At 35.6% G+C, this 21,031-nt stretch overlaps 5 protein-coding genes and 1 pseudogene across 14 annotated transcripts; 3 read left to right on the forward strand and 3 right to left on the reverse strand.

The window, feature by feature from the left end:
* The first annotated feature begins 670 nt into the window (after positions 1-670).
* LOC111305323 (large ribosomal subunit protein eL15z) lies at positions 671-2,758 on the forward strand. Of its 3 annotated transcripts, none has more exons than XM_022902760.2 (4): positions 671-775; positions 1,230-1,396; positions 1,722-1,919; positions 2,021-2,440. In XM_022902760.2, the coding sequence occupies exons 1-4, from the start codon at positions 772-774 to the stop codon at positions 2,264-2,266; spliced, it is 615 nt and encodes a 204-aa protein (XP_022758495.2). In that variant the 5' UTR covers positions 671-771; the 3' UTR covers positions 2,267-2,440. The 3 variants fall into 3 exon arrangements, 1 of the variants encoding a protein (XP_022758495.2); XR_016344956.1 differs by lacking the exon at positions 671-775 and adding an exon at positions 2,442-2,758 and having other exon boundaries at positions 2,021-2,352; XR_016344957.1 differs by lacking the exon at positions 671-775 and adding an exon at positions 2,461-2,758 and having other exon boundaries at positions 2,021-2,352.
* Positions 2,627-5,536, reverse strand: LOC111305342 (Oxidoreductase family protein). Its single transcript, XM_022902792.2, has 7 exons — positions 5,112-5,536; positions 4,823-4,993; positions 3,890-4,054; positions 3,656-3,820; positions 3,436-3,570; positions 3,140-3,237; positions 2,627-3,000 (listed from the first exon to the last, which is right to left on the reverse strand). Exons 1-7 carry the CDS (start codon positions 5,319-5,321, stop codon positions 2,805-2,807), a joined length of 1,140 nt encoding a protein of 379 aa, XP_022758527.2. The 5' UTR covers positions 5,322-5,536; the 3' UTR covers positions 2,627-2,804.
* A 356-nt stretch (positions 5,537-5,892) lies between these two features.
* Positions 5,893-10,378, forward strand: LOC111305316 (phosphatidylserine decarboxylase proenzyme 1, mitochondrial-like). Of its 2 annotated transcripts, XM_022902734.2 has the most exons (12): positions 5,902-6,217; positions 6,351-6,439; positions 6,885-6,938; positions 7,075-7,140; positions 7,397-7,457; positions 7,601-7,710; positions 7,800-8,059; positions 8,404-8,510; positions 8,605-8,672; positions 9,355-9,432; positions 9,553-9,675; positions 9,887-10,378. In XM_022902734.2, the coding sequence occupies exons 1-12, from the start codon at positions 6,058-6,060 to the stop codon at positions 10,043-10,045; spliced, it is 1,335 nt and encodes a 444-aa protein (XP_022758469.2). In that variant the 5' UTR covers positions 5,902-6,057; the 3' UTR covers positions 10,046-10,378. The 2 variants fall into 2 exon arrangements, with proteins under 2 accessions (XP_089621503.1, XP_022758469.2); XM_089765377.1 differs by lacking the exon at positions 9,355-9,432 and having other exon boundaries at positions 5,893-6,217.
* Positions 10,379-10,855: 477 nt separating this feature from the next.
* On the reverse strand, positions 10,856-11,526 carry LOC111305339 (uncharacterized; annotated as a pseudogene). The gene is made up of 2 exons (XR_016344958.1): positions 11,380-11,526; positions 10,856-11,163 (listed from the first exon to the last, which is right to left on the reverse strand). The product of XR_016344958.1 is annotated as an uncharacterized LOC111305339 (transcript).
* A 955-nt stretch (positions 11,527-12,481) lies between these two features.
* LOC111305366 (Formyl transferase) lies at positions 12,482-16,954 on the forward strand. Of its 3 annotated transcripts, none has more exons than XM_089765381.1 (8): positions 12,482-12,850; positions 13,036-13,148; positions 13,722-13,872; positions 13,945-14,018; positions 14,146-14,305; positions 14,637-14,735; positions 14,825-14,924; positions 15,602-16,954. In XM_089765381.1, the coding sequence occupies exons 1-7, from the start codon at positions 12,710-12,712 to the stop codon at positions 14,888-14,890; spliced, it is 804 nt and encodes a 267-aa protein (XP_089621507.1). In that variant the 5' UTR covers positions 12,482-12,709; the 3' UTR covers positions 14,891-14,924; positions 15,602-16,954. The 3 variants fall into 3 exon arrangements, with proteins under 3 accessions (XP_089621507.1, XP_022758584.2, XP_022758577.2); XM_022902849.2 differs by having other exon boundaries at positions 12,484-12,850; positions 13,981-14,018; positions 14,838-14,924; positions 15,602-16,058; XM_022902842.2 differs by having other exon boundaries at positions 12,488-12,850; positions 14,838-14,924; positions 15,602-16,058.
* LOC111305346 (VAN3-binding protein-like) lies at positions 16,447-19,256 on the reverse strand. Of its 4 annotated transcripts, none has more exons than XM_089765380.1 (8): positions 19,121-19,256; positions 18,799-18,913; positions 18,346-18,631; positions 17,607-17,988; positions 17,274-17,450; positions 17,094-17,143; positions 16,950-17,007; positions 16,447-16,772 (listed from the first exon to the last, which is right to left on the reverse strand). In XM_089765380.1, the coding sequence occupies exons 3-8, from the start codon at positions 18,607-18,609 to the stop codon at positions 16,531-16,533; spliced, it is 1,173 nt and encodes a 390-aa protein (XP_089621506.1). In that variant the 5' UTR covers positions 18,610-18,631; positions 18,799-18,913; positions 19,121-19,256; the 3' UTR covers positions 16,447-16,530. The 4 variants fall into 4 exon arrangements, with proteins under 4 accessions (XP_089621506.1, XP_089621504.1, XP_089621505.1 ...); XM_089765378.1 differs by having other exon boundaries at positions 18,346-18,712; XM_089765379.1 differs by having other exon boundaries at positions 18,346-18,720.
* Positions 19,257-21,031: the final 1,775 nt, after the last annotated feature.

Below are 21,031 nucleotides of genomic sequence, written 5' to 3' on the forward strand. Positions count from 1 at the left end.
CAAATTTAAAATTTTAATAATAATTATATATAAATTTAATAAAATAAAAAAATCCTTTTTATTTTTTGTATTAGCATATTATATTATGAAATTTTCAAATAAAAAACAATATAAATACATAAATTTTAATATTTTATATAATATGAATACTCAAATTATAAATCTATAAAAGATGAGCCTATTTGGTTTTCCTCTTTTTATTTTTACTTGGGGAGGTTTTGGGTTTCTTGTTGCGATTGTCTTCTTCATTATTGTTTTATGTTCCTTGCGATGATGCTTTTTCTCTTCATGGTTTGGTTCACCTTCAAGGCTGCACGTTCTCTGTTTCGCGGATGGTTGTTTTCAGTCGCTGATATACCCAACACTCACTCGGTTTATGGAAGGGAACATAAGTATTCACAAGCGGATATTTTATTTTTTAATTAATCTGGGAAAATATTTTAGAGCATTTTCAGGATATTTTCAAAATATTTAGTGATTAATGTAATTATAGTTTATTGTCTGACCTAAAGTGATGATTGGGCGTGAATAAAAAAAATCCAATTGAGCCCAAAAAAGAACCTAGGCTTTCACTTTGGGCCAATTAGGGTTCTAAAGCAGCCCATAATTTATTTATTGGGCCCAATAATGATTTAATCTCTCAGACTCCGAACAAAACGAAGAAAATTGACGGCCCAGATTTAGAGAGTCCAATCAGGCTCGCCCTTTATAAAAGGTTTAACCCTCTTCTTCAGTAATTGAAAACCCTAGCCAGCTCTGCGCAACTCGCTAATGGGTACTTTCTATCTGTCTTTACTGATTTTGCCTAAAGATCGTTTCTTTCACTTTTTCTCAAGTATTTTCCTTGTGGGTATCACTTAAGTCTTTTACATTTCTACTAAAGGCTGGATCTTTGTTCTTGTTTTTAGGGTTTAGAATTTTCATTTTTGTCAATTTAATTATCTTTGGTTGAGCTCTTTTTACGAGATTTATGTCTTTATGTTTGTTTTTGCAGATTTTCAAGCTTTTCTCTAATGTCACTGTTATGCTGTGGAACAAAGTGTTCAGCTTTTTGTTGTTCTAGAATTTGCTGAAATTCTTTTTTTTTTCCTTTGTCAATTTGAAAATTTTTGGGGTTTTTTATGGCTTAAAAATGGGAATTTATTTATAATGTAAAACAGGGTTTGTCTTGTTGAACTGCTGCTTTCAATTATACTGGAGTTTTTGTTTATGGGGATGATTAAATGTAGGGGCTTATAAGTACGTGTCGGAGCTATGGAGGAAGAAGCAGTCCGATGTAATGAGGTTTTTGCAGAGGGTGAGGTGCTGGGAATACCGTCAGCATCCATCAATTGTTAGGGTCAAGCACCCAACTCGTCCTGACAAGGCACGCCGCTTGGGTTACAAGGCCAAGCAGGTAATGTCCAATTCAACAGTTTCTGAAAGCTTTCCTTTTCACTCTAAAGAACTTAGCAAGAACGTTAGCTTTAACACTTGATTTGTTCAGGTCAAGCAGTCGTCCACAAGGGATGCTTCCTGAGACCACTTAGATTAAATTAAACAATTCATTTTTTGTAGTGTCATCTGTTATTTATAGGTGTTTTTTATTCTGAAATGAAAAGGGTATGGGATGTGGGATTTTCACACTCATGGTTTAAAGAGATAGTAACATTATCATTTCATAATCTGCTCGTGTTCTTTTCAAATGTTTGCATATGACAAGTTGTGCAATCCTTACCCAGGGTTATGTGGTTTATCGTGTCCGTGTTAGGAGGGGTGGTCGAAAGAGGCCTGTTCCCAAGGGTATTGTCTATGGTAAGCCAACGAACCAGGGTGTCACCCAATTGAAGTTCCAGCGCAGCAAGCGATCTGTTGCCGAGGAGCGTGCTGGTCGAAAATTGGGAGGTCTCAGGGTTGTTAATTCATACTGGATCAATGAGGTTTGTAGTGCCTGCTAAAAGTTCTGGTTTGCCACCTTAATATGTATTTTGTTGACCTGATTCCTAAATGGCTCAAATTTCTGTTCCATTTCACCTTGAAGGATTCTACTTACAAGTACTTTGAGGTTATCCTGGTTGATGTTGCTCACAATGCTATCCGCAATGACCCAAGAATTAACTGGATCTGCAATCCAGTTCACAAGCACAGGGAGCTTCGAGGACTCACATCTGCTGGTAAAAAAAACAGGGGCCTGCAAGGAAAGGGTCACTTGCACCACAAGAATCGCCCTTCTCGCAGGGCAACCTGGAAGAGAAACAACACTCTCTCCCTGCGTCGCTACCGCTGAGTTTAGCGGGTTGCCTAGACTTTTTGATTCTTCTCCTGTTGATTTTAGAATTCATCAACTTGAGTTTGAAATTTTGGAGATACCACGTAAGTATACATCTTTTTTTATTTTTTTGTGTTTGATATCTGATTTCAGAACAATTTAAGTAGTTGGTGATTGTACATCCGTATTTCAGTTTTCGTGCATTTTCTCAGAAACCAAACAGAGTTACATTTAGCTCTTTTACAATTGGACCTATCGCGAAGCATGACCTCTCTCTCCCGTTGTCTTCCATGTCGATTATTAAGCACCAAACGACATTATACGGGATCGAGGCCCTGGCTACATTGAGCATGGTGTGCAAACATGCGCACCCCAAACTGGCAGGAAAACTGATTTATTTAACAATAAAAAGAAGGCTTTGGGTTTATACCATAAAGCATTTTGTTTGTAAATGTCATAAAACAAAGTAGAAAATAACAATAACAATAACAATAATTGTGATTTTGCCTACATTGAGCATGGTGATTTAAGCTGGATTTAAAGGAAAAATTTGCGTTCATTCTTCATCTAAGACTTCTTCAATGCTAACAAACCGGCCTTTCTCGATGGAAAGTTGTGCTGCAACTCCCATGGCAACTGAGATCAACCCATCTTGTAAATCCACAGCTGGAGTCTTTGCACCTGTTTCTCTAATTGCAGACAAGAAATTAAGGTGCTCCAAATAGCTAGAACCGTGATGCAGTCCTTCATACCTGGAAAACAATGCAGTCCTGGATCAAATTGCGAAGCTAGCCATAAACAAGAAGTTTTTATATCCAACATGATCATGCTGGAGAATTCATAAATAGCACATTCATGTCATGACTAAGAAACTAAAGGAGAGTGACCGACTTTATTCGTTCATCTTCAGCTATCAGTGACTGGACCCCATCTCTACCATCCACTCTAGAGCCGAAACGCACTATACTTTCAGGAACAAAGGCTTCACCCTATTGCAGTATCATAGAACCAAAGTTAGAGAAACCACAAAGAAAGATGCATACAAGGCAACATTGTGCTGCAAATGGATGTACCAGGAATATCTCTTAGGTGATCAATGATCTGAATGAATTTAAAAGTTAATACTTGAGATCATTAATTATTACAAAGGAAGAATGACAAAGACACAAAAGAGACAGAGAGAGGACCTTGCCAGTGTGACCGACAACAGATATTTCTTGCTCATTTTTACTCCCTTCGGCAAACATGCAGAGGTCAAGCATCCCTCGAGCACCTTTGTCAAATTCAATAATAACATATGCATTGTCAATAATGTCAGGTACCTGGACACAAATCAAAAAAATGAAATTCAGGAAAGGTGAGCATGATATCAAGTCTATATAATGCAAAAAAAAATCACACAATGACCTTTCCATCATATATTTCATCTTTGTGATTAACATCCATGGCACCAGAAGCCATCACACGAACAGGGTTTGCACCTGCAAACAGCCTCATCAAATCAAAGAAGTGGCAGCACTTCTCTACGAGGGTCCCTCCAGTGTTAGCATTGAACCGGTTCCAGTTGTTAACCTATTCCAAGCAAAAAGTCAATTAACCATACGGCCACAATGAGAGCAAAAGTTGAGTAGCTAACTTTACCTTAACCAGAAAGGGGAATCGATGTTCCCGAATTGCCACCATCTTGACCTGCCCAAGAGTTCCACTCTTGACTATTTCTATCAATTTAGCAACTGGGGGCATATATCTATACTCCAATCCAACTTGTACCAGCATATCAGGCCTTTTTCTAGCAGCATTTACAACCTGATTTCATGTTAAAGTATATTTACCAGATTAATTAACAGAGGAGGAACATAGAATAGGAACGAATCAAAATGCATAAAGACTGCTACACACAACCAGATTCAGAGGAATTATAATTAAGATAACAAGTAAATACCAGAGATTACTGAGATAATAACAAAAGACATTTTACAAACTAAACAATGCTCATAATAGCGCAAAAGCTTACTCCAGGAAACAAATTTATACAGTTTCAAACAAAGAACTTCCTTTTTTTATCCTTTCCAACACTCACTCCGTAGATTGCCTTGATGTTTATTTTTTATAGGAGGACACCTTCAAACACAATTTTTACCATTCAAATTGCCACCTAACCAAAAAGGTAAGACATGGATGGACTAGTGATAACAGGGATGGATCAGCAAACATATACGTACATTGTTTTCCTAGAATGTGCCATAATTATAATACAACTGTTAGAGCAAAAATAAATGTAAGGGCTCCATTAATACTGAAATTTAACACTACGATATTAAATATCAGCAATCAAGATATAGAAGATGGCAAAGCCAATTACACGAAAGAATAACCATTGATTCACACAACAATAAAGGTTTTTCACTGATGAAAATTCTGCAGTCTTTACTTTCTTCCTTTACTTCCTCGATGCCATAGTTTAGAAACTAGAGTTGGATGTCGCATTATCGCTCAATCTCATCAGGTTGTTTATAAAACTCCATACAAATAGAAGCTGTAAATAAAAACTTCATAGAAAACCAGATGGCCGACCTTTCTGCAGTCAGCGACCGTAGTACACAATGGCTTCTCAACTAGCACATGATGGGGTTTAGGATGGTTCAAAATATCCAACAGAATCTGGTAGTGAGTCATATTAGGACTTGACACAACCACCACATCGCATATCCCACTGTCCAATAGCTCCTGATGCCCTGAGAAAACCTTTGTATATAAAGTATAAATTACATCCCAAGTCACAACACTTCATATCAGAGTCTTACAAATTCTTTTCAGCTGCTTGGGAATTTAGTAATAATCGGGACTTAGACAAAACCTATACCTTAAGTGGCCAATCAAAGGATTGAGCCAGTTCCAGGGCAAGTTGTTGAGAGGGGATGTGAGGATCAGCTACGCAAACAACAGCAACACCTTGGCTTCTAAGATGATGGAGATTAATGAGATGTTCTCTTCCCATCATTCCTACTCCTATGATTCCATACTTCACAGGTTCACTATCTGCCATGCTTGGGAGTTGGGAGAGTTGAAACATCCACTTAGGGATGTTTTCTTTCTTTTTATTTGAGTCTCGCTTCAGTTGTTTAATGATGGTTTTCTACTTTATCTTCTTGTAGTTGCTGAAGTTGAGTTCAAGAATTGGATTCGACGAACAAGTAAAACGATGTCGTTTCTTTGATACATGACACGAGGCCGAGGGTCTCTCGCTCGGCTATTTGACTGGGCCGGACTGAATCGTAAAGGCTAGGCGAACCTGCAAGCATGAGTTTAGCCGCCTGTATTTATACTGAAATTGTTAGTATAAGAATTCAATTTCATTTCCAAATCACCAAAAAAAAAATTAAAAATATTAAAATATTTTATATTGCTTTCATCAATGAAGAATTATCATTATTTTATTAAAATAAATTTAAATAATTAATAATTTAATTTAATAAATAAAAATATATAATTAAATTTTAATCTTACTTATAAAATTTAAAAACTACAAAAAAATGTATATATTTTATAATTTATAATAATAGTCTAAAAATAAATACCAAAACTATATGAAATTGGGTAGAATTGAGCAATTGGCAAAACCGTTTATACACAAAGCGACAGCGCATAAGTTACCGCTTCATCGCAGTGAAGGAAGAACCCCTAAACGGCGTCAACAGACACCGTTTTAGGGCATTTCATAGATAATAATTAACAATTGCTGGAACTCGCTGGTAACCCTAACGGGTAACAAGAAAACGCATCTCCGTTACTCGAGCGCGAACGCAACAATGAAATTTCGGTTTTCCCAAAATGTCCCTATGTTCCCTCACTATTCACAACTCGGCCATGTCGTCAACGACCGTCGATTCGTCTCCTGGTACGTCAAGCAGTTCCGAACGACGTCGCAAGCCGGCGCCTCTGTCAGTGGCGGCAGTAGCAATTCTCAAGGTTAATTTATTGATTTATTTTTTTAAATTTAGAGCAGTAGTTTTTGTTTGGTTTCTGAGAAAATCGACGATAAAATCAAGTTTATGTTCTCCATCTTGAGAAGCATGTGAAGCCCATTGCTATGTGTCTATAGGTAATGCTTTTCTGGTACCGGGTGCGACAGTGGCTACGCTACTCATGCTCGGGGTTCTTCATGCTCGACGGCTCTACGATGACAAGAAGGTATAAATTTGCTTATTATCTGATTTTGTATTTCTGATTCTTAGTCCGTACTTGTTAGAAAAGTGGTTGGAAACATTTGTTTAACCCTTTAAGCATTGACGATTAGGTTACTTGTAGATTTTTTTACTCATGAATCATGATTGATAAATTCCTTGTTGATATACTTCGAAATCTCTTTCAAAGAACCTTAAAATTCTGAACCTATTTCGATTTAGTTGGATGTGTTTCCATGTATATTTATCATAAATGGAACTCCTTGCTGCCTTCCACACGGCTATTTGTCCTTGTTTCAATTTATCTACAATCCAAACAGTTTGTCAAACTGAAACTCATGTTTTGTTTGTGTATTGCCTGCTCTTGAATCTTACATGTCAGTGTTAGTACCATGCTGATTGTGGAGTTTAGAGTTTTTTTTTATTTATTGATATACGTTTGTTGCTAGTAGGTTGAAGAAGCACGGGAGAAAGGGATCGAATTTGAGTTCCAACCGGATGCAAAAGTCGTATATAAATATCTATATTTATTTATTTAGTTTTGATTTCACTGTTTGGCCTTTTTGTTGCTAAGATGCCTATACCGTGATCTTCACATCTAATATTTGGACATATATCTTCTCGAACCTTTCCAACTTTTAGGCTACATTTATGAGGATGTTACCTTTGCGATCCATTTCTAGAGTTTGGGGCTTCTTGACAAATTTGGTGAGTAATTTTCTTAATTTAGAAAATAAGATCATTTACTCTTTTAAGAAATCTTTTTCTTATTTTATTGCGATTTGCCATGCTCTTATTTTTAAGTTAAATCTCTTTTCTTCCCTTCAGTGTCTCTTTGTACTTTTAAGGGAAATACTCTTAGTGTCAGGCTGATGATGCTTCTCATGCTTTCTTTTCTTTCTTGCTTTTTTTTTTTGTTATGTTGTTTTTTATCCCTTTACCTGCCTAAAGAACATTTTTTTAGGAAGTTCCAGTTTGGCTGCGTCCACATGTTTATAGAGCATGGGCGCGTGCTTTTCACTCAAGTATGTTTACCTCTTATATCTTTTCTGCCCTCATTTTGTATTTGTTATCTATTTTCTGCAGTAGATCATTTTTATGAATTGATGAAATGCACATATGGTTAACAAGAAATGAAGAATAAATTGTGATGTGGTTTGCATTTCAGACCTAGAAGAAGCAGCTCTGCCTCTCAATGATTATGCTTCTTTAAGGGATTTCTTTGTTCGCACATTGAGAGAAGGTTGCAGGCCTGTTGACCCTGATCCATATAGTCTGGTAACTGGTAACGAGCATCTTGGGCATGTTAATTTTTTCATTTGTTTCACTCTGAAGTATAGCTAACAGTGTGCTCTGTGATATAATAGGTTAGTCCTGTGGATGGTACTATTCTTAGATTTGGGGAGTTGAAGGGTGCAGGGGCTATGATTGAGCAAGTCAAAGGATTTTCCTATTCTGTTTCGTCTCTTCTTGGTGCTAGTCCTTTGCTCCAAATGATAGCTGAGAAAAATACCCAAGACGAGAGCGTTAATAGCGAGCAGGAAAGCACTCAGAGAGAAAAGAGTAAGAAGTCATGGTGGCGGATTTCATTGGCTTATCCTAAAGTCCGGGAAACAGTTTCTGAGTGGTAATCTTGTATTCATATTTGGTTTGTGCACTATTTGCCTGGTTATTTGTTTGTACCAGTGATTTGGTTTTGTTTAGATCCATTTGTCCAAACTTTTATTTGAATGATTGAGCATATATTGTTGACAGAATCAGCGTGGTCAGCTTTTTCTTTCAGTATTTTCCTTAGATGTGCTTTTGAATTTGTTACACAGTTGTATGTGTTCATCATGGGTCTCTAGATTGCTGTATCATCCAAGATATTTATTGTGTTCTATTCCTATATATGAAAGTATTTTCCATGATTTAACTGCTATAAAATGTTTATGAGTTAAAGTACTTTAAACATAAAATCTTTTATTGCAGTCCAATGAAAGGCCTTTATTACTGTGTAATTTACTTGAAGCCAGGAGACTATCATCGCATACACTCACCAATTGATTGGAATGTTCTTGTTCGACGGCATTTTTCAGGTAACTTGATTGTCTGGTTGCGTAATATAGTTAAAGGTTTCTTCTTACGGTGATAATATTGATCATATGATTTCATCTGCTGCTTATCTGGCAGGCCGCCTGTTTCCTTTGAATGAACGTGCTACAAGAACAATCAGGAATCTTTATGTAGAGAATGAAAGGGTAAATCTGATCTGTCAGCTCTTAAAACCCCCTCGCCCTTTAAATTTTCAAATTTTCTTGAATAGTTCTGCAGTCTTGATGTATTGCAAAAAATTTTCAAATTTTCTTGAATGGTTCTACAGTCTTTATGTATTGCAATTGGTTGAATTAAAATATATTGTAACTTGGAAAAGGATAAAACAATATAGTATAAGTCATCTTGAAGATAGAGTGATTCATTTAGAACATTATTGCAACTTGCAAGTTGTTTTAAGTCAGGTGTATCCTACCATAGAAGCCTAAAAACTTAGGACTTAGGAGTTCTGTAGACTCTGTTTTAATGCATAGAAATAAGCGGGTATTCTTGTTGATTTTGAGCCTTAGGAAAGGGCTTCACTTTCTCATACACGCAAAGCATTTGAAAAACACTTTTGTTTCTAATCCCAAAACAACTCCCTTTTTCAAAGGGTTCTTTAACCATCAGATGGTAGGTAGAGATAACAGCTCAACGTGCTTATTGCAGCCTAACCAGTAACCAAGGGAGGTAATTTTGGACTTAAATTGCCAATAGAATCATGATATTTGCAGACTTGGGAGCTTACATTCATGTCAAGTGCTAAATACTTCTGGTTACTTACATGCATCTATAGATGCATTTTTAGTGAATTTCATTAAATTGTGGTTGCAATTCTCATGTCATCAGGTTGTCCTTGAAGGTCTATGGCAACAAGGATTTATGGCCATTGCAGCAATTGGTGCAACCAATATTGGATCTATTGAGGTTAGGTGGCAATGAGAAAAGTCAGATAAGAAATCTTATTTAGATGAGGCATGCATGCATAGACAAATAAATGTTCTTCAATGGATATGTGTTTTAACTCTCTAAATATGTGCATGACAGCTTTTCATAGAACCAGAACTTCAAACAAACAGGCCAGGAAAAAAGTTGTTACACTCAGAGCCTCCAGAAGAACGTGTATACGAACCTGAAGGGGTTGGTGTGATGCTAAATAAAGGAGATGAGGTTAGATACACAGAAAATTCCTTTCAGAGCCTGATGCCTTCTATCCTGCAAGAATTTTGCTTTGATCTTCTGATGCTTATTCTCTAAAATTAGTTCCATTTTGAGAAGTAGTTTGAATGTTAATAAGCTAATTTGAATACTCTGTTTTATACTTTGGCTTGCCTTTAATTAGGTTTTGATTGCATTTTCCATTGCACTTTGATCCTTCCAGGTGGCTGCTTTCAACATGGGATCTACAGTGGTGCTTGTCTTCCAGGCCCCTCCGTCAAAACCTTCGAAGAACAATGATGCTTCAGAGTTTAGGTTTTCTATTAGACGTGGAGACAGAATTCGTGTTGGGGAAGCACTGGGAAGATGGCATGATTCATGAGAGTGTCACAAGTGTATTAGTTGTTGGAACTAGCGGATGGACTGCCATTGCTGGCATCAGAGCAGCACTGAAAAGGTGGCATGATTAGTTCCAATTAGGTGACATTGCTGGTGCTGCTGCTTTATCTGTTAGTTGTGCAGCGCTAATGTTATCATTGAGGAACCATAGATTGAACTCACAAACAGAAATCGTAGGAAAGTTTCACCGTAGGAACTAGAAATATTATTGAGACCCACACAACAGTGCGCTTATTTCGTTCAGATATGCTGATTGTGGAGCAACCATGCCATGCTATTCTAATTTCAATGCTATAATCTTTCATTTCATTGTTCAGACCTGTAAATCTACAAACTTCAGTTAAGATGAACGAACCACTACAAAGGTGCTAGCATGACCTACCAGTAGGACAATACTACAAACTAGTGAAGTATGGGATCATGTTCCTCCATATAAGGGCGAACTCAATCATTCAAACAATCTCTTATAAATGCATCCTATCAGAACTGAGTTTATCATCAAGAAAATGAATTGGAACAAAGGGTCTTTTAAATTGCTTTAGTGGCAGTTCTTTCCTAACCTGTTGTGCCTAAAACATGTTATCATTTGGTTAAAAAAGCGAGCAAATCGAACTAGTGATACAAGAAGCCTACGCATATAAACCACTACAACCAAAGCACAAATATGATGTAAGCCATTTTCCACCATGAAACAAACAACAAAGAGTCGTTCAAAATACCATTTTCATCACACACCACATGAAAGAAAGAAACTATGGGGAGCAAAAATGATAGATATTCCCAATCAAACACATGAAAGAAGTAAAGAACTGAGTTTCATAAACTCAAATCAGTATCAAAACAACCAGAATCATAGAATGGATACATTATGATGCTAATTGGTGACCTAAGGCAAACTCATGAATTGAACAAAACAACACATTTCATCTTTTATAAACCTTAATAGATATCCAAACAACTAAAATAAAACAGAGTTGAGAGTTTTATAAATCATTTACATTTTTGTCTCTGCTGCTCAATCAATGCCTTCTTCCAATCCTTCCTAATCTTCCTTCAAAAAACCTCTTCTTGCACCAAAATCACTATATCAAAACCTTGTTCCTGAAATGCCAACACCAAGCAGAAATATAAGTTTGTCAAATAAATAAAATGTTCTTCAATCCAAACAAAGTAAACATTTTGTATAAATTCAGTTAATTCAAAAAATAAATGATAAGTTTCCCTCTAATATGGCAATATGCAATTGAAATTCAAGGGAACAAAGCTATACTTTTTAAAGGAAATGGACATAGAGCATTTAAGTAAACGCACGCCTACGTTTGTTTGGAGTAAGAGAAAGTAGAAGGGACGCGTTTGTTACAGAACATCATGCATTCGACAGATAATACTACTCCGATCATCATGATTACTGCTCTGATGATATTTTAACGGGCTCGATGGTTCAACTACTATCATTATTTTGAATTGTACCACACAAGATCATAACCCAACGTTAACCATCAATTTGGTAATTTATAATTTGAAAACATAATTCTAATTATTAGAATTTTGAGACCTGGATCAAATCGCAGAAGAAAACTTTTAGGCATTTTTGGGGGGTTTTATTTTGAGCGTAACTGTGGTTCCAGTAGGGGATTTAGATCCCAGGTGAAGAAAGGAATTTGGAAGATAAGATTTTGGGTTTAATTTGAAAATTTTGAATCTCTTTGTGATTGGTCCGGTAATTTCTGACAATAAATTAAAAATCTAAAAATCGAAGAATCCACGTCAGTTAGAGTTCATTAATAGTACCGAAGGATTGGATTTGATTTGATTGAATTTAATTTATTTTTTTAATAATATATAAAATTATTAAATTTTAAAATTTATTTGAATAAAAATAAATTTTTAAATAATTTAATTTAATCTAAATCAAATCAAATTTTATCTATATTTTTTTAATTTAATTTTTTATATTATTTTAATATATTTTAATATATTAAAATAAATTTAAATAAAAAATAATTATTTTATTTTATAAAAATTTAATATATATAAGTTAAAATATATATAATTTAATTTTTTTATTTTTTAAAATTTAAAATTTCAATTTCAATCTAATGTATATTAATATTTAAATTTTATATTTCAACCGAATATAAAAAATTAATTTAAATTAATCTAAATACTATGATTTGGAATAATTTTTTATTTTTCTATTTTTTTTTCACTACTAAGATTAAGATTATCTGCGGTTAATTGCGTGGTTTTGTGATTTAAACCGGGGTGCAAAACGAAAATTCAGGTGTCACTTTGGCAAAAATAATTTATTAAATAAATATTTTTAAGATAAAAATTAAATTAATTTTAACAAATGTTTGTAATTAATAAGTATCTTCAATTAGATGTTTAAAAATTTAAGAAAAGAAATTAAATTAAAGATAACTACTCTTTAATTTAATTTCTTAGCCTTTGAGCAGTTATCTAGTTCTCGCTACGTTGATGGCCATATTTAGTAGGTAGAGAACTAGATAACTGCTCAAGGGCTAAGATTCGTCCAGTGACAGTCTAAAGCCTTTGTACTACGTTGTCTTATTACTTTCCATCTGCGAGCTTCAACAGCCAAAAGAGAAGGCCGCCAAGCCAGCTTTTGGTGAAATTCTAAGAAATGACTTTCACAAGACGAGTCTCATCAAGCTTCCCCCAATTTGTTGGATTTGCAAAGAGGTCCTTCAAATCCTATAAATTACCCGGAGATCCCTCTTCCTCTCCTTCTCTAGCCCATGGCATCCACGTCTTCCATTGCCCGGTATGTTCGCTCTCTCTCTCTCTCTCTCTCTATTCTTTACCCATTTCCATGTTGCCATTGTTGAACTGGATTGCCACTTAAAGTTCTCATTTTCTTCACAAAAAAATGAACTTTTTTCGTTAAAAATGATGATTTTGTGAATTTAATTTTAATTGAATATGGTGGTTTTGTTTGTGGGTTGATAGGATGAAGTTGGAATAGTTGCAAAGCTATCAGAATGTATAGCTTCAAGAGGAGGAAATATACTTGGGGCTGATGTTTTTGTCCCTGAGAATAAGAATGTCTTCTATTCCAGAAGGTAAGGCTATTTAATTATCTAAAATTTTCTAATTCAGTGCTAATTGTCTTTAATTGATGAATGCAAGCGACAAATTTTGATTCTTGGTAGCCATCATTTTTTGCCAAGGTGATAAAGCTTAGTGCTTTATCCTAAGGAAACATGCTCGAAAAGAATCAATACTGAATCAATGGAGCATGTACACGTTGCAATTAAGAATTTGGTTCTGTTGGACAATGGTGTTGTTAATGTTGGATAGTTTTTCTTTTGGCTGAAGTTTGAACTAGCAAACGAAGTACATTTATAAAAGAGAATTATAGCAATCCAGAAGAGAGCATTATCTTAATTGTTTTCTAAATTGCTTCTTGCTAATCTATACCAGCATGTTGGCCAAAAAAAATCTACACCAGCACCGACTAGAAGTAGGTTTGATTTTGGTCAGAGCTTCCTTGCTAGTTTATGAATGTCCAATAATAATGTTTGGACTGGGCAAAGAGTTATATGTCCAATCACCAATGTTGACTGTACTTCTTAGTAACAAGGTGGTATATGAGCCATAATTAGACGTGGATTTTATTGTGTGCTAAATTGCAGTGAATTTGTTTTCGACCCCGTTAAATGGCCTCGGAAACAAATGGATGAAGATTTCCTAAAGCTCTCAAAAATGTTCAGTGCTACAAGGTCTGTTGTCAGGGTCCCTGATCTAGACCCCAAGTTTAAAATCGGTGTCCTTGCTTCAAAACAGGTATAACTTGTTTCTTTTCTCCTAGTTTTGTTTTATGTTTTGCATGATTGAACCATATTTCTCTTGCTACAGGACCATTGCCTCATAGAGTTGCTTTATGGATGGCAGGAGGGAAGACTTCCAGTTGATATTACTTGTGTTATAAGGTGATTGTTTAAACTGTCATCCCATTTGGTGATCTTTGTCTTTATCGTTTTTCTTCAAAACTCTTTTTAGTCCTATTTGTATTTTGTTTCAAAATACTGATTCTGGTTTTCATCAATTGTTTGGCAGTAATCACAATAGATGTCCAAACACACATGTGATGCGCTTTCTTGAAAGGAATAATGTTCCATATCATTATTTGCACACAACCAAAGAGAATAAAAGAGAAGGGGAGATCTTAGAGTTGGTTCTGAATACTGATTTTTTGGTACTTGCCAGGTACATGCAGGTAAATCAGGTTATCAGATTCTCTTTACAATTTTATTTCAATGCAAAGCAATTTTATTTTTTATTGAAAATATTTTAATATGGGAGTCCACAATATTAACTAGAAGAATAGGCTTAACTTTTTTCTTTCACAAATGATGCAAGCAAGTGTATATGTATATTTAACATTTAGCAAAATCTTGTAGTGTCTGTTCTTGTTGGTATTATCCTTATGTTTAGTTAAACAATTATGTATCTTATAATGATTTCAGGTGTACTGGAATGGTTGAATCAACTAATGCTATATCTGGAAGCTAAGTTATAATTTTATTTTATTTTATTTTGTTTTGCAGATATTATCAGGTCATTTTTTGCAGACATATGGGAAGGATGTAATTAACATTCACCATGGCCTTTTGCCATCATTTAAGGGTGGGAATCCGTCTAAACAGGTGAGTATTCTTGCTTATCCATGAGTAATTGAATTTATTGACTATTTCATGCTTCCTCCCTAACTCTATATGCATGTTAAATTTTCTAGATTATGTTGGCAGGCTTTCGATGCGGGTGTGAAATTAATTGGGGCAACAAGTCATTTCGTGACTGAAGAACTTGATTCAGGGCCTATTATTGAACAGATGGTATTATTCTATTTGTTTACTGCTGCTCTGAACAGTGTTTCATCCAGTCATTGTTTACCATGTAAAACTCTGCTAGGTTCTCCTTAGGTTGATTACAGTTAATGGTGATTATTCTCCTCTACTAATTTCCATTCAAGGAAGTAGTCAGCTTGAATTAACTTAGCTTTGTTTTTTGAATTTTGAATAATAACTTAGAATGCAATTGCTTACTGTCTATCCCATGGATATCATCATTCTTGAAAAATTCTGGTTGTGAGTGACTAAAGTTAACTTCTCTCAACTTAGATGAAGGCTGTTTTGATGGTTGTAATTCCTCACTAATTCTTCAATTTATTTGGCTAATTAATTCTGAATTGATGCTAATGCTATAATAAAATTTGTCGCAAGCCATAACAACTTAATGTGATCTCTGAAACTTTATTAATGATAGAAGGAGCTGAAAACAGAGTTCCAAAGAAATGAACTCTAAGTGCCAACTTCTATAGCTATTTTTGCAGCAACATTCAAGTTTAACTAAATATAGGTGCCTATCATCTATATATTTTCACGTCTAACGGTTCTCTGATGACGTTTGTTCCATTATTTGATGCTGATAACAAATAAATAAATTTGGTATCATACATTATTGTTTTGTCATGCTCCTTAATGATCAATCCTCAATGTGTCATTTTTGACAGGTTGAAAGAGTTTCTCACAAAGACAATTTGCAGAGTTTTGTGCAAAAGTCAGAGAATCTTGAGAGGCAATGCCTCGCAAAGGCTATGAGATCATACTGTGAACTGCGACTGTTACCGTACGAGGAAAACAGGACTGTTGTATTTTGAGAGGGAAAATTAGAAGATAAAGCAGTGTAAAAGAGGACGTTGGGGTGTCATGCACGTTGAACTTGTCATATAGATTGCCTAGCAAAAGTAATTTCACTCCATACATCTCTAATTGCTTTGCCTTACTCCTTTGCCTTTGTCCACAGAAGAAAACGGAAATTGGTAGCATGCAGTTTTTCAAATGGTTCAAAATGCTTCTGATACCATACCCCAGGGCCCGCCTCTTCTTTGTTTCCCTAATCTCCTTATATGCTTAAGAGAAGTTTATTTGAAAATAAAACAAGCAAATTTTTTATTTGGAGGTTTGCCAGATTTTTTTGCACTCTCAAATATCAAGCTAAACGAGTGGTTGGTTGAGCTCTGAGCAGGGACCACTTTACTGTACTTGCAGTTTTTTTTTTTTTGGATAAAAAAATGAAAACTACCAAGGTGCATCATTGCTGTCAGGCAGCAATGATTGTGAAGAGAATGGGAGTGGGATGTTATATTTTTGTTGTATTTCCGGCCCCAATCTGTGGTTCTCTTGCGTAATTTCATTCTTGTCGTTTATCTTTCCTAGGCTATCCTCCTCTCAACAACTGGGAAAAAAGGGAAGCTTCAATTTTTTTCTTCTCCCTTTTAAGATTATCAATATCAAATGTCTTTAGTCAATTTCTTCGGGATCATTGTTATTGTTATCTTTTGCGAGCATGAAAATAGTGGAAGGGTCTCTAAAAAACTGTATTTTATTCTCCCTACAGATAGGGGCCAAATTGACCATGTATGCACAGCTATACTATGAACTACATACCGTCGCTGATACTCAAAGATTCGAGAGAAAGCTCAACTGCTTCGGCATAGCTGACTTGACGGAGAAGATTTTGAATCCCATCGACCCATTTCTGCTTATGAATCTTGCTTTTACACTTAAACTCTAGAAGACCTTGTCCAGTCTTGAGACCGAAATAGAGTTCCTCAGACGAAGTTTCCCTTTCTTTTCTATATGGCCATGCTGAAGTCTCATCGCAAACTCCATAAACAATACCTGGAATGGTATATGTAAGAGGACATTTAAATATTAGAGAAAACAAAAAGCTAGTTATACTGTTTTGTGGCAAAAAGTTGCTTTTGCTGCTCTGGCAGTCAAAACAAAGGCAAGAGCTATAGAAAAAGGTAGTGCAAAGGAACTGACTTGATTAATCAGAAATAATACAATGCTTACATTTATTCTTCTTGGAGAATGCCCCTCCAACGTGCTTGCTTTTAAGCTGAATCATGACCTGACAATGGAGCGTTTGTAAGAGCTTATAAACATTGCAATTGATCAATATGCTTTCTTGTTTTTCCATCAAGCTAGTTTTTGTACCTGAGATTTCTTGTTAATGTAGACATAGACGCGCTTCCATCGCAACACACCTGAGAATAGCAGTTAACAAGTGATTCAGATGTAATACTCCAATGTAGCTGAATCAGTAATTTCTATCAAAGTTCCAAAACCTGTTTCTAGTTGAGTTTTAAGACATCTTGAGCGTTGAACAGGAATTACCTTTTCGTGTGTGTTGCAATAGTTCACCCTCGCAAGGAGGATTCTGCTCCTTCATTTGAGTTTGAAAAACAGTAGACCAATAAGCTTCTCTCATGCTCCTCTCATAAGGACTTATAGCTGCATTTTTCTTTGCTTCTTTTGGCAATCTTGCTTTCGAAGTTGCTTCTCCTCTCAAGGCTAATTTTGCAAAATTATGATTCGGATCAAAGCCCATTTCATAATATTGAGATTGGAAAAGATTAGAGTATTAATAATTTGGGATGAATAAAAATTGTGTAGAAATTCAGGTACAACTGCTTCTGAATTTCTTCAAAAACTGCAGATAGCAAATACCTGTTGCAGCTACTGCTGTGAGAGTCATCAGATCACCTGCACTTTGAATATCCACTGCTGATTTGACAACAGAAGCAACGCGGTCATGATCAGCCCCGGTTAGTTCAGCTAATTCAATGCAATGCGATGCCAGAAGTTCAGTAGCGGATGCCAATGCCAGGCTCATTTTTGAGCCTGTGCCATTGGAGTTTCCAGCTGCGGCTACTGCTGCCAAACCTGCAGCTAGTCCCGCAACCGAAACAGCTGAGTACACCCGAGCATTTTCTGCACGAATCTTATCTTTCTTCTTCATTGTGTTAGTCCCCAACTCCTTGTGGTGATGAAACCATTTTCCAATTAATCCACTTCTTAGGGCATTAATTGAATCTATGACTTTCCCTGCCTAAAAAATATATTCAAGCACGAAAGAAAAAATAGACCAGAGATATCTATGAAGTTAGTTGGGATTCTTAATTTCGTCAGCCAACCATTAAAAGAAATTGCCAGATTCTTCACAGTTGAAAAGTACTAGTACTTGCAGAGACAACACATTAAAGGCAGCGTTAACCAAAGACCAGGAAACAGAAAGCCAAAATATGCAATGCAATCTATCAAGAAAGATCAAATTTTGGTTTTGATCCAACGAAATTCAAGGATCCTGAGGATTTGAGATTAAAAAGAAAAAAACAAATAAAAAGGGTATAACATGAACTTTTAGGAAGGAAAAAAAACGATGCTAAGAATATATAAGATCACTTACAATTTGTGGTGCAACCAAGGCGTCTGGAAATGAACTTGGATTAATACCAAATTCAAACTGTTTTTGTTTCTGAGCAAGAGCTTTTGCAATTTCTGATGCAGATAGACTCCATGATCTAGACAAAAATTCCATGGGCTCATTTGGTGTTTGTGGCTGAGGGATAGATGGCAACGACGATGCTGATTTCAGCTCTCCATCCTCTTCTACATTCTCTAGCCCAAACAAAGAACCACTCTTCCAAGCTGAATAAAACCCACTTTCCATTGCTATCTGAGGATTCTTTCAGCTGACAGGAAAACGCTTTGAAAACTTTTGTGACGAATTTAAAAGCTAAATCCTCCTATAATAACCCGTAGTAATAGTAGCCCTACAAAACTTATGGTATAAAAGTTGAGAAAAAAAAATTATTGCCTTTTGAAACAGAAAAGGGTCTGTACTAAGAACAAAACTTACTGTATTGTCCGAGCACCCTTGAAACAATGAGTGACAAAATAGTAGAAACAGGAACTGATATCAAAATTTAGTGCTTTGAACCCCCATGAATTCAGGTGTGGTTTACTGAAAGAGACTGGGAGTAGTCCAAACAGAATTCACGAAACCCAAAAAAATATCAATCAAGTATTAGATTAAGGAACATAAAGAAAGCATATATCCTGGGAAAGGGGGGAGCTGTTTCTCACGACATGCAATAACTAAAATCACTGAAATTTAAATTAGCTTTTTTTTGCCGAGGATAAGAGAAAAGATTGCAGGAATTGGGATTTGAAATCTAAACCTGATAGATGTTACTTCTTAAGATGACTGCATGAATCATGGGCTAAGTTCTGAGTTCAATCATGGGTTAACTTTTATGAATGTTCAGTAACTTGTATTGTATGAAACAGCTTTGATAAACCTATCTGATTAACATTACAAACAAATTAGGCCATTAGGGCCTATTTAATTAATTAAAACAAGCTTTAATTAGTCGCTTGCGAATAGTTTGGCCTCAACTCCTTTAATTTGATTATTCCCCAGCCAGCCAACCTGGTGCCCCAGACATATAAACGATGTTCACGTGAATTTTACATGGGTAGTTTCATGTCTATTTCTCTTCCTAAAACCTGCTCCAATTATTAAACCTCAGCTCTGGTCCCAAAACTTTGTCTTTGTACAGCTACATCGATCTGTTTTCCTTTTGATTGCGATTTGTAGCGGAAAATGTTTTCAATCGACGTATTGGACACCAGGGTTCTACCAAAATAAGTATTTATACCAAAGTTTTTCTTTCCTTTTTGAATTTTTAGGATAGTGAAGATGATCATCTGATGGCATCTTATGTTTTTTATGTTTTTGCTCAGTCTTTTGGAACTGAAAAAAAGGCATGGAAGGGCCCCAGGATTTCATGATAATGAACATGACAGTCTATCCTGATAGCATGATTTGAGTAAGCCAGACTGCACAAATTCCTCCCAATTTCAAAACCATAACAACAGCGAGATTTGATTGTAAAAATCACTTTTTAAACTTTAAGTATATCCGAATTAAAGTGAATCAATGAAAAGAAAATGGTGACATGAAGTTGAAAAGTAGTTGGCTGCAAAAAATGTGTCATCTTCCACCACTTGCTTGCCTTTCAAAAAGAGATCCACTAGCAAAAACCTTTTGTCAGTTTTTTTGCCCCCATCTATGGCTTAACCAATGACCAGCTCAACTTTGTTCTAAAGCAATCTAACTCCATCACTTCACATTATCAAAGGAATCAATGCCGAAACCATAGGAAAATAAAAATAAAAGAAAAAAATATGTGATAGAAAGTTATTCTCCCACATTTGGGATCATATAAAGTTCGTAAGAACTCAGAACTAAGGACCATGTCTCCTATCTGGAATTACAGTGCTTCCATCTGGTCTTGGTATCGACTATTTGATTTCTGCGGATGTTCATATCCACGATTGCTGATCAAACAGGTCACAATTGCATTGTTGGAATTATATGCCCTGTCTCTGCCCAACTTGAGTGCATCTAAACACATGATATATGCCTAACAAGTCAGGTTAGCTCCTGGGAAGTTCACAGATAACTCTAGTTCAGGCTCATACGCGTTAAGGGGAGAAAAAAAGGTTAGTATGCATATAAACCTGTGAAGAACACTTACCGAATTTGGACATCTGGGATCACTATATCTAGCCAAAAAAGTCTTTTGAAGCTAATGTACTGAGTTGCTTTTCAATTGCAGGAAGCTTATCTTGACATATTACAAGACAAGGTTAGACGGTTGATACTTATCGACAAGGTAAAAGCATCAAAAGATAATGCAATTAAAATCCTGGCAGACATAAGAGATAATAAGAAGCCTGCATTTACCTATCGTAAGACAAATTTTATTAACAAAAAAAACAAGCTGATGAAAAGGTAATTGAAACTCAGATAAATGCAGAGACAATAGCCTTGATATTAACCAGGAGAAAGACTACTTAACAAATTTGATAGGAAAGAGATTATAATTGAATCAAATTCTAATGAAGGACTAATGATTTTTAAGGCCTCTTCAAGTCTAGTCAAGTGGGAAATTAAAGTGATTGTGGATGCTATCAGAATCTAGTTAAAGGCAAAACAACATTGTAAAATCAGTTGGATCAGAAGATCTGGTAACCAAGTTGCCAATTGAACTGCTAATTCTACATGGAAACTCATAAAAAAAATT

The sequence above is a fragment of the Durio zibethinus genome, chromosome 9, assembly GCF_047325235.1.
Source record: "Durio zibethinus cultivar Kanyao isolate XHJ-2024 chromosome 9, ASM4732523v1, whole genome shotgun sequence".
Taxonomy (NCBI): Eukaryota; Viridiplantae; Streptophyta; class Magnoliopsida; order Malvales; family Malvaceae; genus Durio; species Durio zibethinus.

What these genes read in the sequence shown, in the direction of transcription:
- LOC111305323 (XM_022902760.2), top strand. An exon ending in TGGGTTACAAGGCCAAGCAG is followed by an intron (nt 1,397 to 1,721) that starts GTAATGTCCAAT and finishes ATCCTTACCCAG; the next exon opens with GGTTATGTGGTTTATCGTGT. An exon ending in ATTCATACTGGATCAATGAG is followed by an intron (nt 1,920 to 2,020) that starts GTTTGTAGTGCC and finishes TTCACCTTGAAG; the next exon opens with GATTCTACTTACAAGTACTT.
- LOC111305342 (XM_022902792.2), bottom strand. Translation starts at nt 5,321, where the DNA reads ATGTTTCAACTCTCCCAACTCCCAAGCATGGCAGATAGTGAACCTGTG. An exon ending in CGGTCGCTGACTGCAGAAAG is followed by an intron (nt 4,055 to 4,822) that starts GTCGGCCATCTG and finishes ACATGAAATCAG; the next exon opens with GTTGTAAATGCTGCTAGAAA. An exon ending in GCTGAAGATGAACGAATAAA is followed by an intron (nt 3,001 to 3,139) that starts GTCGGTCACTCT and finishes ATTGTTTTCCAG; the next exon opens with GTATGAAGGACTGCATCACG.
- LOC111305316 (XM_022902734.2), top strand. Translation starts at nt 6,058, where the DNA reads ATGAAATTTCGGTTTTCCCAAAATGTCCCTATGTTCCCTCACTATTCA. An exon ending in GGCGCGTGCTTTTCACTCAA is followed by an intron (nt 7,458 to 7,600) that starts GTATGTTTACCT and finishes TTTGCATTTCAG; the next exon opens with ACCTAGAAGAAGCAGCTCTG. An exon ending in CCAATATTGGATCTATTGAG is followed by an intron (nt 9,433 to 9,552) that starts GTTAGGTGGCAA and finishes TGTGCATGACAG; the next exon opens with CTTTTCATAGAACCAGAACT.
- LOC111305366 (XM_022902842.2), top strand. Translation starts at nt 12,710, where the DNA reads ATGACTTTCACAAGACGAGTCTCATCAAGCTTCCCCCAATTTGTTGGA. An exon ending in AATGTCTTCTATTCCAGAAG is followed by an intron (nt 13,149 to 13,721) that starts GTAAGGCTATTT and finishes GCTAAATTGCAG; the next exon opens with TGAATTTGTTTTCGACCCCG. An exon ending in GTGTCCTTGCTTCAAAACAG is followed by an intron (nt 13,873 to 13,944) that starts GTATAACTTGTT and finishes CTCTTGCTACAG; the next exon opens with GACCATTGCCTCATAGAGTT.
- LOC111305346 (XM_089765380.1), bottom strand. Translation starts at nt 18,609, where the DNA reads ATGGAAAGTGGGTTTTATTCAGCTTGGAAGAGTGGTTCTTTGTTTGGG. An exon ending in CACAGCAGTAGCTGCAACAG is followed by an intron (nt 17,451 to 17,606) that starts GTATTTGCTATC and finishes TTGCAAAATTAG; the next exon opens with CCTTGAGAGGAGAAGCAACT. An exon ending in ATTCTCCAAGAAGAATAAAT is followed by an intron (nt 16,773 to 16,949) that starts GTAAGCATTGTA and finishes ATACCATTCCAG; the next exon opens with GTATTGTTTATGGAGTTTGC.